The sequence below is a fragment of the Micromesistius poutassou genome (genome assembly GCF_964030765.1).
Source record: "Micromesistius poutassou genome assembly, contig: SCAFFOLD_5096, whole genome shotgun sequence".
Taxonomy (NCBI): domain Eukaryota; kingdom Metazoa; phylum Chordata; class Actinopteri; order Gadiformes; family Gadidae; genus Micromesistius; species Micromesistius poutassou.
Genome location: NW_028179479.1, coordinates 1 through 13,329, shown reverse-complemented (window position 1 = coordinate 13,329; position 13,329 = coordinate 1). Strand labels below are relative to the sequence as shown.

General features: G+C 46.5%; 1 protein-coding gene across 1 annotated transcript; it reads left to right on the top strand.

The window, feature by feature from the left end:
• The first annotated feature begins 6,004 nt into the window (after positions 1 to 6,004).
• LOC311372808 (transmembrane protein 106B-like) lies at positions 6,005 to 13,118 on the top strand. Its single transcript, XM_084489764.1, has 8 exons — positions 6,005 to 6,103; positions 7,255 to 7,446; positions 8,014 to 8,077; positions 8,715 to 8,874; positions 10,933 to 11,073; positions 11,180 to 11,229; positions 11,870 to 11,923; positions 12,700 to 13,118. Exons 2-8 carry the CDS (start codon positions 7,263 to 7,265, stop codon positions 12,836 to 12,838), a joined length of 792 nt encoding a protein of 263 aa, XP_084345890.1. The 5' UTR covers positions 6,005 to 6,103; positions 7,255 to 7,262; the 3' UTR covers positions 12,839 to 13,118.
• Positions 13,119 to 13,329: the final 211 nt, after the last annotated feature.

The following is a 13,329-nucleotide window of genomic DNA, read 5'->3' as shown; positions in this document are numbered from 1 at the left end:
AGTCCCGCTGCCTCACAAATGCACCAGTAGGAGTGCATCTGAGCCTATAGCGTACTCCATGCAGCAACCAATGCATTCCAATCAGCTCCACATCCTCACCTGATACAAAGTGCTCATATGTGACGACAATTACAGCGTTGTCGGCTGTTAACATCTGCCAACTGATAGCCTGACAGCGAATTATTAATATACAATGACAACCAATTACCTTTAAACCCGCCGTTCAGACACGTTTAATTGGCCACTTAACTTTCCGCAAGGAAAGGCCCTCAAGGCCCACGACGACAAACGCAGAAAAAGCAGCGCAAACATCGGTGCGGGGGCAATCAAAGCCCACCCAGGCCTCAGTGATTACAGCGAGCGCGGATAACAATGAATGAGACGAGAGCAGGGAACAACAGGGCATTAATAATGGAGTGCAACTGCTTGCCTTTCACTCTGCCCTATAGGGGTCCTTGGGGCCCGAGAGTCATCACAGTGACAATACCTGGACGGAGAGAGAAATCATTAACCATCCAAAGTGGTGGTGGGGTGGGGGGGGGGGGGGGGGCAGGTCTCCTGCAGCCTCTGCCCCTGATGACTAGCACAGGTTTTGTTAATGTGGCCAATCAGAAAGCAGTCTAGTGTGATTTCAAATTAACGCCGGTGACCAAATGACATTGGTCGCTGGTCTCCACAGATCTTGGCTCGCTGACATATGTCTGGACACCAAAATTAAAAACGATTTGTCTTCACTGTACCCTGACCAAGTATTATCGATTCACCCCCTTTGCGTGTTAAGGTGTGTTGACTATTTTCACCATAGGAGAGCAATAAGTGAGAGGTTCTCTTCCCCCCATGGGAACTGGAATAGAGATCACAGTTTAGCACAACATATTTGGAGCTTTTGACCAGGTAGCCTATATGTAGAATATACACAAACGGTTAGATATATAAATATATAAATATATAAATATACATGTACATATATGTACATGAAAACAGTTCTTTATGGTGCATCAACGTCCCTGAATAAACCTTTCCACTCTCTTTCTTCCTCTCTCTCTCTCTCTCTCTCTCTCTCTCTCTCTCTCTCTCTCTCTCTCTATAGATATAGATATACAGCTATCCAAAATATACATTAAGTTAAATCTATTTTCGATGCTGCCGGTAAAGCTCAGCTGAAGCTATAGTAAGTGCTTCAATAATTCATGATGTGTTTATTTAAAATATTAATATTTATGATATAATATTAGATATTAAAGCCTATGGAAACTGTGTTTGTTCTTTTTTGTGAAGTCTATAATGAGCTGAAGGAAAGACAATCCAGTACGCCCCCCCGTCGATTTCCCTCCATGACACTTCTCTCTGGATCTACCCGCTCGGCCATAATTAGCCGAGTTGGACTTTTTACGTTCCTAACCGGAAAGTTTGGGTTCGGATAATAAAGATTCCCCAGGCCTGAGACTCTCCTCTCCTCTCCAATCCATACGAGAGAGGCTCATGTTCAGAAAGTATAAATATGAAGTCCCCTGGGTCTCCAGCAGACAGCCGTGATTCATATAAACCTTGAGCAAGGACACTGAGCCAAGTCTGGCAGCGCTGGAGTCACTCTGACTGCTTATTACTCCGCCTGATGCTGACTGCAATGCCATCGCTCTCTCCCTAATGGAAAATATGTGCATCTGTTGTCTTTTTATTGTACTGCTCTTATAGTTTTACTCCAGCGAAGGAAAATCATTGAGGATGTATGCGGAAATTTAAATGTGTGGATTGCAATAATAAGCTTTGAGTGTTTGGTTATGCAAATGAAACGTGTGTGTGTGTGTGTGTGTGTGTGTTTGTGTGTGTGTCATGTTTGTGTGTGTGTCGTGTTTGTTTGTGTGTGTGTGTCATGTGTGTGTGTGTGTGTGTGTGTGTGTGTGTGTGTGTGTGTGTGTGTGTGTGTGGAAAAAAAGTGTAGAAGTACGTGGGTTGTGTAGTTAGTTAAAGGCAGTGAGAGAGACTGTTTGGAGACCTTGGGCTCGTGTTTTAGTTAATTAACTTCAGTGTTTCACAGCACAAATGCCTGGCTTCTGGCATCACACTCACACCTCCTGTTAGTGCTCATTTATCATTTATCAAGGAGCCGCCCGCAGGTGACTTTGGTCATGTTAAGGGTAGCTTCTATATATTCTAGAAGCATTTTCTTGGTCATTTGTTGGAATTCTCACATCACGTCGACAGCACATCAATACATCAAATGCGCTGACAAAAAATAAGAGATCTGGCATCATGTGGCTGTCACAGGCCTGTAATAAGAACCAATCGTCCCATCGTCTCGTTCACTCAGCTCATCATCCCAAAGGAAATGATTGGAATGTGTACCTGTCTGACCTCCTACCTGTGTGCATTCACTGGGCTTCCACTGGGAGAGGCAGACCCGTGGTTAAAGCTAACAAGCTAGCTGTGGTGTTTTTTCGGGAGGGACTTTGGAGGGAGATCTGAAGGGAGGGGGTTTCTATCAGAATCAAACTGGTTCCTCAAAATTGCCGACCCGAGCTCTAATGAGCACAGGCTGGAACGAAAGCGTTGCTTGTGTGGGGCAAATGGGCTAATTTGAACTGGGAACATGTTGGCAGCTTGTGTTGCATTAACCAAAAAAGGACCTTCAAGCGATCACTGTGACCATTAAAAGTTGAACTCATGAATATTTCCTTCTTTGGCTGTGCCCTGAAACATGAGACAGCAGGTAGTCTGTGTTATGGGGGTTTGCCTCAGCTACTGTGTTCTTTCCATTGCCCCTAACAACCGCACACACATGGAAATACATACAAACACACACACACACACACACACACACCCTCACCTGCATCTTTGACTCTTTGTTCTGCTGGCAGGGTGGGGTGGCGGTGGGGTGGGGTGGGGTAGCGGGCGCGGGGGTGGAGACTTCCAGCTTGTGAAGGGGAAGTGGTTCTGATGACGCAGCCCAGACCAAAGGTCATCTCAAGGAGAGACGGAATCACGTACTCGCTCGCGACACAATCAGCCATCAGCCCCTAAGCAGGACGACAATGGGCCTGATGCAGAAGGGGGTGATCTCAGGCATTAGGCCGCAATCAGTGTAGGGCTCTTCAGGGTAATGGCTGGCTCCAGCCTCCTGTTGGCCCCTCTCTCATCAGGGCTGCTTGACTGGAGGGCAGCGTCAGAGTCTGGAGGTCAAACCAGGCTTGATACCCCCCGGTGGGCCGTGACTTTCCACCGCCACGCCTCTGACCCGCAGGGCTCTTCATTAATAGCTTACAGAGTGAGTTGGATTTCATTTGATTGACTCTTTCATGTGTTAAGCTGTGACGTGCGCCACTTAGTATTGCAACGCCATTAGTTGCAATGCAAAAGTGGCATCGGTGGCCTACTGGTTAAGGAGTTTGGACTGGTAACCGGAGGGTGGCCGGTTCGGATGATGATGGATTCCCTCGAGCAAGGCACCTGAAACCCCCATTTGCTCCGCGGCTGCCCACTGCACCGGGTGGTTCATCGGCTCGCGGATGGGTCAAAAGCAGAGAAAGAATTTCCCCCCAAAAAGGGACAATAAAATGATAACTTAGCATATTACTGCTTTTCCACTCGTTTCATTTTCATTTCAAACCTTTATTTATACTCGTAGGGCATTGAGGTTCCCCTCGCTTACAGTGTCGACGAGTTTACATCAGAGGACATGCAAAAATAAAATAAGAAACACCAGAAGCAACATTTTTCAAATATATATATATGTATATATAAATAAATCGATAAACTAAAAACAGTTGCAATTTGATGAGTTTCAACACCAAGTTTCTAAAAACAGTAGCAGGCGGGAGTACCTCCAACTTTAGTGTTTGTTGCAGAGCGTTCCGAGTGCTAGGGGCATCAAAGAGGAAGGCAGTTTTGCCAAGATCTGAGCGCACACTAGGAACCCTGAGAGTGAGCCAGGTGTTGGATCTGTGACAGAATGTTGTCCCGTCCTGTCCTGATGTCCCGTCCTGATGTCTTGTCTGTGATGTATGTAAATAGAGCTGCCTGGGATGCAAGACAATTTCAGACTTGCTCTGACAATAAAGTACTATCGTATGTTAATACTAATGAATCATCAATAAATGCTCAGAGGTTAAATAGCTACTGTTGATACTTGTTAATTGGCTAACCGTTAAGTTAACGATGGTCGAGATATGATTCACCAACGGTGTTCCTGTTAATTGAGATATGAATGCATAAATTATAACGGTTAACTCTAACCAACTTACCCCAACATTACCTCCCATAATAATGTTTATTACTGCATGAAATAATGTTAATAATGGTTGGTCCATTAACTGTAAGTTAATTCTTAGTCAATGCTTATTACTGCATGAACTAATGTTATTGATGTTTAATTATTATACCCTTAAGTGTTCAAAATATAAAAGTATAAAGCGATAAAATAGCTATATATTTCAGAGGGCTTCTGTGACATAGGCCTATAAGCAAACGCATAGAGGCGCCCTAGTTTTTTCATAAGAAAGGGGAATAAAGTTAATAGGAATGGAAAAGACTCTTCTGCGTTGTCATTCTTCCTGTCTGCGTACCCTAGCTGCTCCTCTCCGCCCAGGCACACAGGCCCAGCGCCAACCACCTGCGCTGCATTGACCCTGCTGGAGCGGAACGGAGGGATTGACCGCTGGAATGGAGAGAGAGATGAGTGATCCCACTCGGCCCGGCCTTTGTGGATGAAAATACAATGCAGCAAAAAAAAACAATATTATCCCGCATTGCCTGGCGGTCGGTTTCGATAGAGGCACTGATGTGACCGATTTTCTCACTGATAAGATGGAGGGGGGTTGAACCACCCGGCTGATTTGATTAGCGAGCGAGCGGCCGATCACAGTCGCTGAGTAACACCTGGAAGCTCGTCACGCTGCAGCGCACACGAGCACAACACGTCCACAACACGCCCCCCAGCGGTGGCTTCCTGTTGGGGGGGACGACGACAGGCAATCTAATTCTGACGAAGAAGCAAGAATGGAATAAATAACTGGGTCTGCAGCTCCTACCCCACCACACGTCCAAGATGAAGACTTCTAGTCCATGAATCAATGTAGAAACATCAAAATACGGAATAGGAATTGTATAAACATGGATTCAAAGAAGCCAAAGTTATCAAAGAAAGTAAACTCCTAAAGGTCCTTCCCAATGGCGTCCTCTGCTCTTTAAACTAGGTCTTGAACTTCAACACAGCTCCCAGTCATACAGTTTACTGTTCTCTCTCTCTCTCTCTCTCTCTCTCTCTCTCTCTCTCTCTCTCTCTCTCTCTCTCTCTCTCTCTCTCTCTCTCTCTCTCTCCATATCCGTGGATACCAAAACAATAATCATGTAAATTGCAATAATGTTGCCATTTATGCATTAGCATAGCATTAGCATTGCATTATGCTTTGTAAAAAAAAACCTGACTCATTAACATATTAAGAGATTCACTTTAAGCATCCAATAAACGATATATAATGGTCAAAATGAAATGTATTCAAAATGGGATACGACACCCAAATGTATATCGTCAACAATATCAGACAAATGTCCCAGCATGGGTGTTGCATCAATAAGGTCTGGTTAAAAATGTTTAATTATCGAAATGTGTTCTAATGTGGATAGAATACGTGGTTTAAAACACATCAGAAGGAAAACAAATTGATCAATTGAACATTATTGAATATGTGTAACAATTCATGTACAGTTCATATCGAGCTGGGTTTCCAACTAAACCAAATAAACAAATGGCGCCCCCTTGTGCAAATATGCTGATATGAATAACCTCTGTGTCGATCTTAAAATAGGATCGTATTTCACATCATGACTCCCGTCCAGTTTCAAAGTATTTACAATCATATAATTTAACACATGCAAAACTCACAAAAAAACAATTATTCAATCGGTGCAGTTTTTTTTGCTATCGAGGCGTTCGAGGCTACCGTCGGAACGACGAGAGAGGCGCGCATCCGCGTCATGGTGACGTGTCGCGCATGCGCACTTTGCTCGCCAAACCAACAGTAAACACACACAACACGTCCATGAGTAACCCCGCAACGCTGCTGACCGCCATTAAACTCGACTACTACCAAACGGCCGCATATCGGTAAGTAGACAGCGACACCGTCGACACCGGGGTGGGGGTTGAAGTGCACACAGCGTCCGTTCGTCCCGTCCCGAGTCGGGGAGGCGGTCTGCTGATGATTGGTGGGGTCGGTGATCCACCAACACTTTATAATGTGACAGCAGCTCGGCCAGCTAATGACGTACTATCACTAGATCACCACAACTGGAGCTCACACTTCTTCTGCATCATATAATGAGATCATTATCATCTAATGTGATCATCTGTCTATCCACGGGGACCTGATGCCCCCCTTGGTGAACGACACTTTAACTAGACTGGAGCTCACTGACCATCTGGGGGTTAGTCATCCTGTGTCTCCTCTCCTATGTCCTCCTGTGTCTCCTCTCCTATGTCCTCCTGTGTCTCCTATGTCCTCCTGTGTCTCCTATGTCCTCCTGTGTCTCCTCTCCTCTGTCCTCCTGTGTCTCCTCTCCTATGTCCCCCTGTGTCTCCTCTCCTCTGTCCTCCTGTGTCTCCTCTCCTATGTCCCCCTGTGTCTCCTCTCCTATGTCCCCCTGTGTCTCCTCTCCTCTGTCCTCCTGTGTCTCCTCTCCTAGTAAACATCACCCCCTCTACATACCTAAAGCTGGTAAGGCTGTTTATATGAGAAGCTCTTATGTGTCATATTGGTGTGAAATCTCTGTCGCGACAGCAGGCGATGTGCTGTGACAGCCTCTCCTGGCTGTCCCAGGCCTGTATCAGAGAGAGAACTGGGTGTACTCTTCATGTTTTAAAGATGTCTGTGTGGTTGTACACACAACCTGTCTGTGTGGTTGTAAACAGTGACATGTCAGTTCTGCTGCTTGACTCCAGGGAGTGAGGATCATCATGAGATAAACAGTAGCCACAGAGCCTGGAAGAGGTGCAGATTTTTGCAATCAGTACTGGCCCACAGACTATATATAGGGTGAGACAACTACATAATCATGCTATTCCTCAAGCGAAGCCTATTCATTATTCCTTAGTCCATCCACACATGAGCATATTGCGAGGATATTTGACAATATCCTCACCTTGTCAGGTAGTCTATGGGCCATGTTCTGGGTTGGCTCCTTTCAAAGTCTAGCGCACTGTTGGCTGCCTGGTTCCTCCAAAAGCGCCCCGGCCAGTAACAGTGTGGTGTCCTGTAGGTGTGGCTATGGGGAAGTCCTTCTCCCTCTTTGCTAAGCATTCATGCAGCGGCGATCGGACTCTTCTGGAGGATGAGGCCAAGGATGAGGACGGTGAAGGGAAGGATGTGTCGCAGTTCCCCTACGTGGAGTTCACCGGGAGGGACAGCGTCACCTGCCCCACGTGTCAGGGGACCGGGAGGATTCCCAGAGGTAAGGAGGAGAAAGGCCCACCACGTTAACATTCAGAAGGATTTGAAGAGGGCTTCACACTATCGGAAACTAGTGATCGATCGATAACATCGGCCGGCCGATATGATCGTTTTTTGCGTGTATCGGTCATCGGCTAAGGCTTGGAAACACGGCATTGGGAGCTTGCTTTTATTCTTTGCTATTTGTTTTGCGATATGTTCAGTGAAAGGTGCCCCTCTGCAGGCATCACTGCGGCCGCCTAACTCTGTCCATTAGAGGGGTGGGTCACCTCTTTTTAATTATCCATAAATAGTTTAATATGTTTGATAAGTGGCATTGTAATGAAAAATGTGACACCTATTACATTTCTTTCGATATGTACAATGACAATGGTCAACGACAAGGAAAAATCCAAAGTCTTATTTTTTGGAACGCTCATATGATGCGATACTAGTCATATATTACAAACAGCTGCGATGATGTATGTGTGGAGAGACAAATACTTTGGTGACATTGTTGACCATGAACATACCGCCTAACATACCGAAGCCTAACTGCTTATTAAAAACTCGATGGTTGGGTTTCCAGGCCAGGAGAATCAGCTGGTTGCATTGATTCCATACAGCGACCAACGGCTGAGGCCCAGACGCACGTAAGTGAACCGTTTATCTCTCGTGACTCATGTTTGGGATGCGGATGAGGGATGAGACTCCGGGCTGTAAGATGTTCCTCAGAGTCGCAGTGATGACGTTGTGGGCCTGGGCGATATGGCTGAAAGACATATCACGATATAACTTGATCATATAGATCGATATCGATAACTATTGATCATTGTAATGATCTAAAAAGACTAGGGATTACCATGCTGGATTTAAACACTTCTGTTTAACACTTAATATGACCTGCCACTGTTATTCATTGATAAATACTCCAATGTCGATACAACAATGAAAAACACTCAAATATTGTAAATAAGTATGGAACCGTGTTTGTGTAACAAACCCAGCTGCTAGATTCGGTGGTCCGGTCTCTTATCGATATATATATTGAACATTTTTTAGATTTATACTGATCAAAAGTCTATCACGATACGACAAATTCATAGTTTTATTGCCCAGGCCTACGTTGTACCCTCCGGAAAATCTGGAGCAAGTTTGACAGCCCATGGATACAGGCTCATGTTTAGATTCGACCCCAGCCTCCAGTCTATGACAACAGGATGTACGTTCTATGAACACCACGCGCCTGCATGCTCCAACCCCCCCTCTCTGTGCCCCGCCGTCCTCCAGGAAGCTGTACGTCACGGCCTCGGTGCTGGTGTGTCTGCTGCTGTCCAGCCTGGCCGTGTTCTTCCTGTTCCCGCGCACCATCGACGTGTCCCACGTGGGGGTCAAGTCTGTGTTTGTCAACTACGACCAGGAGAAGCGCATCGTGTACCTCAACATCACGGTGAGCCTTCGCTTCTTAAATTGACCGCCTGTCTGTTAGGGGTGGGAATCTCTTGGCACCTCACGATTCGATTCCGATTCGGAGGTCAACGATTCGATTCTAGAACGATTATCGATGCATCTCGATGCAACAATTTTTTTAATTTACATTTCCATGCGTGATTTTCAAAAATATATATACTTCAGAGTTTGCTATTCACTTCCTACTTTTGTGACGATCATTAAAGACAATCAACAGATGAATTACCTTGTCTAATATTTAATATTGGATAAAGTCGGTTCTCTGCGCAGAGAACCCGCAGGCAGAAAGGAGAGTTTTCTGTAGCGCTCTGCAGCAGGAGAACAGAATGTTACAGCAGGCGAACAAATTGAATAAAATTAATTCTGATGATTAACTTATCTGCATCGAAGAACCTATTATTTTTCCCACCCCCTACTGTCGGTGTACGTGCGTTTTGATCGGAGCACGTTAGCCGTCAGCTAACAGGTAGCGCATTACTAGAGCCAGAACTAGCCCCGCCCCTTTAGACGGCACTGAGGCCGTATGGCGACCGCATGCAGCTCTGTAGGGGTCACCCCCCCCCCCCCCCCCCCCCGAGGGGTCAAGTTGCAGCGACGGTGGGACACCGTGTGGTCTGGTCGCTAGGGCGCGCACAGTTGGAACACACGTTGGAACATTCTGGCTCCTCAGCTTTACGGCACATCTATATATTGGTTGGACCCTTACACGATGCGCCAGGTCAAAGTGGAGAATGATTCGACAACCCTCCGCCGTTAGGCGTGTGACTCACACCAAATCACTCTGGGTCATAACGGCCTCCACAACGCCGCGCGCAGGCACCCCGCCGTGCATCAGATAAACGATGCTACAATCACAGCGTGTCGGGTGTCCACACACTCATGGATTAGTAATGATTGCTTAGTCTGGTTGCCATGGTAGGGACAAACAAGCTATCCTTCAGCAAACAACGCGGCCAACCACTCATGTGATTCAACTTAAAATCGCTGTTTCATTTCATATCGTGTACTGACAAACAAACTGGACACAAGGGAAATGTTATTACTGACGTGGGATCTGAAGTGACTCACTTAGAGAGTAGCGGTACAACCTAGCTCAAGTGGCCAGGACCAAAGGCAGACACCCCATAATGAAGGTTTAAACTAATGTCTTTATTGCACTAAGGAAATAAAGGTTATTTATTAACCCAACCTGAGCCCAATTAATCCAGGATGAACTGCCAATTGAACTGCTGTAAAAGTGGCGTTGCATAATGAAGGTATGGAATGTGCACGTCAGTGAATTAGTGGTGTGTGTGTTAGGGTGAGGTGACGCGGGTAAAGTGTCTCAGGGCTAGAGATCATAATTACTGAAGAGAAGAGATAATTACTGAATGATAATGCTTTTAATTGTACACTCAATTAAAAACAGATAATATAATATATATAATATAAAAACTGATGATATACCTGAACTGAATGTTCTGTGATCCGGTTGTTCTAGGTTATGTTTTTCTAAATGAGTCCTTATTCAGTAAATTGGTTGGTTTGGTTGAACGCTCATTTACATGTCAAAATAGTCTTTAATACAGAAGGAAAAAGAACGGTGAAGTCACAGTGGATGTACCCTGGAAATCCAGAGTTCTCGCGAGAGCACACTTTGAATTTGCTCAGCGACTCTGGGAACGAGCAATATACTCACTCCCCGATTCCCCTGGCCCAGAACATTAACCAATCACATCAGGTGTATCTGATATAGGCAGGCCCGAAAGCATTGTTGTTTTACCGACCGGATACGGCAAGAGTCTTATCTATTGGTTCGCTCCGCTGGTCTGGATACGTCACCCCTTGTATTCTTCTGAATGGTCGTAAGTGTTATCCAATTGCGTGCAGCGATATCTTCAAAACGCACGCTTGGTGCCGCCCCTCGAGTCGGGCCATTTTCATTACTCGTCGCCAGACCCCTACAGCGTTCTAGACGTGGGTGTGGGCTTTCCAGGCTAGGTGGAACCTTACAGCCCTTACGTGTGTGTGACTGAGAAACGGCCTCACTGTCCCTCAGAACACCCTGAACATCACCAACAACAACTACTACTCCGTGGAGGTGGCCAACATCACCGCCCAGGTGCAGTTCGCCAAGACGGTGATCGGAAAGTCTCGCATCAACAACATCACGGCCATCAGCCCGCTGGACATGAAGCAGGTGACTAGCTCCGCTCCGAGCCTAGCCACCAAAGCCTTGTGTTGTTCTAGAAGGTTTGAGGCTCGCTCTAAACGTCTTCTGTGTGTATTTGCTTGCCCCCCCTCAGATCGATTACATGGTGTCGACGGTTCTAGCGGATGACATGAGCTACATGTAGTGAGTACAGTCCTGTACAGTGCAGTGGGAACAAAGGCAGGCACCAAGTGGGGCACCTGATGTGATGATCATTCTCTGAGCTGGAGCTTGGGTCCCAGGCCTAACACAGGTTGGGATCTACTGCCCTGATAGATATTTGTGATTGGCCCATTGTGTCTCATTGCGTTGCTATGCTAAGCAGAACTAGCCACGAGGACACTGGTGTGGCTCAGACCCCATCCAGCCCCCCCCCCCCCCCCCAAAATAGTTTAATGTCTTTATCAAGAGGATGGATCTCTGAATCACCAGCATCACATGACCCCAATCAAAATGCTAGGAGGAGGACGATGAAGAAGATGAGTTTGGATCTCAGAACTGTGTGTGTGTGTGTGTGTGTGTGTGTGTGTGTGTGTGTGTGTGTGTGTGTGTGTGTGTGTGTGTGTGTGTGTGTGTGTGTGTGTGTGTGTGTGTGTGTGTGTGTGTGTGTGTGTGTGTGTGCGTTCCAGCTACGTTTGCGTTCCAGCTATGTCTGATCACAACAATTCATAAGCTAATAGTTGTAAGATGGAGTCACGGTCTCTGTTCTCCTCCTCTCTGGGCTTAAGGTTCTGAGTGTTTATTGATTGAGTAGTTGCCTAATGTAATGCGTTTCCCTCCCCAGTGACTACTGCACTCTGCAGACCATCCGGGTGCACAACATCGTGGTCATGATGCAGTAAGTATCCGCTGAGCAAGCAAAACTACCCGTTAAGCGCCTGTGGCTTTTGCTCCACTTACTTTCCATTGTTTTCGTCGTTCAAAGCGCCCCGTTAAAGCTGCAGTAGGCGAGTAGTTTCTATTTCAGTGTTGCCCAAAAAAAAACGAGCAAGAAATGGACCCATCGAGACACGGTCTGCTGTGAGTGTCTTTCATTGACCGGTGTAGCAGCAGTGCAGAGATATTCCCTTCTAAAGTTACACTGAGACCCACCCCTTTTAACCAATTAAAGCGGCTCAAAGAGAAAGAGTGTCACGCCTGGCTGTCCACCAACTTTGTGGACACAATATATATAGCTTTTTGAGCATATCGTTTGCTAACTAGTAGGGCTAGCTGGTTGTAAAGTTCTAAGTTATAAGATAACTTGTTGACTTGTAAACGGAAAGTTAGATCGTGGCTCCTCCTAGCTGAGTGTCGAGGTGTCCCTGAGCGAGACGCCCTCACCCTGACTGCTCGCGACGACTCCGCCGTCTGTGTACAAATGGTTGTGAGCCGCTTTGGATGAAGCTTATAATATCTCTGCATTGCTGCTACACTGGTCAATAAAACTCACTCTCGGTAGACAGTGGGTCGGTGACGTGTCTACATTACATATGTTATAGCAGAATTCACACAAAGAAACGGTAGCTATACAAAGCATGTGCTGGTGTTACCTACCTTGTGACCCTTGAGGAGCGGTGTGTGTGTGTGTGTGCAGTCGCCTCGCCCTGACCCACCCCTGCTGTCCCCCCTCAGGGTGATGGTCACCACCACGTACTTCGGCCACGCCGAGCAGGTGTCCATGGAGATGTACCAGTACGTGGACTGTGGTGGGAACACCACATCTAACCACGGCATGAGCATACCGGCCAACCTGTTCCAGCCTTCCCAGTGAAAACCCCCTCCGGTCGCCGCCCCCCCCCCCCCCCCCTCCTCCTCCACGTTCATTCATTCATTCATTCGACCCTTCCTCGTCCCTGACTTAATGTTGTGTTGGTCATACATGTTGCCTGTTGCGCACAGATGCCGGCGACAGGAACCGATAGGAAAAAAAAACAGGATGACGAATTCTAAACTCGAACGCACCAAGTCTTTTTTTTTTTTATTATAAGCTAGAAAGAATGCACCTGAGGCTGCAAATAAATCCACGAGGCGTCCCTCTGAACGACGCGCTCGAGGTGTAAACTACTGATTAGCCGGCGCATTCAAGGAGAAAATGATAAGATTGTTCAAAAGGTCCGTTATTCCATTTTTGGGCAAAAAAATAGAGTTGCACATCGAGCTGTTTCAGCACCAAGCTTTTGTTGGTTGTTAACCGTGTATAAGCTTCTTCCCTTCCTAGGGAGCACCTAGTTAACTCACTTTCTATGTTGAAGCTGCTTCAGC

Coding starts and splice junctions, on each gene's coding strand:
- LOC311372808 (XM_084489764.1), top strand. CDS start 7,263: ATGGGGAAGTCCTTCTCCCTCTTTGCTAAGCATTCATGCAGCGGCGAT. Junction 7,447..8,013: donor GACCGGGAGGATTCCCAGAG/GTAAGGAGGAGA, acceptor TTGGGTTTCCAG/GCCAGGAGAATCAGCTGGTT. Junction 11,074..11,179: donor GCCCGCTGGACATGAAGCAG/GTGACTAGCTCC, acceptor GCCCCCCCTCAG/ATCGATTACATGGTGTCGAC.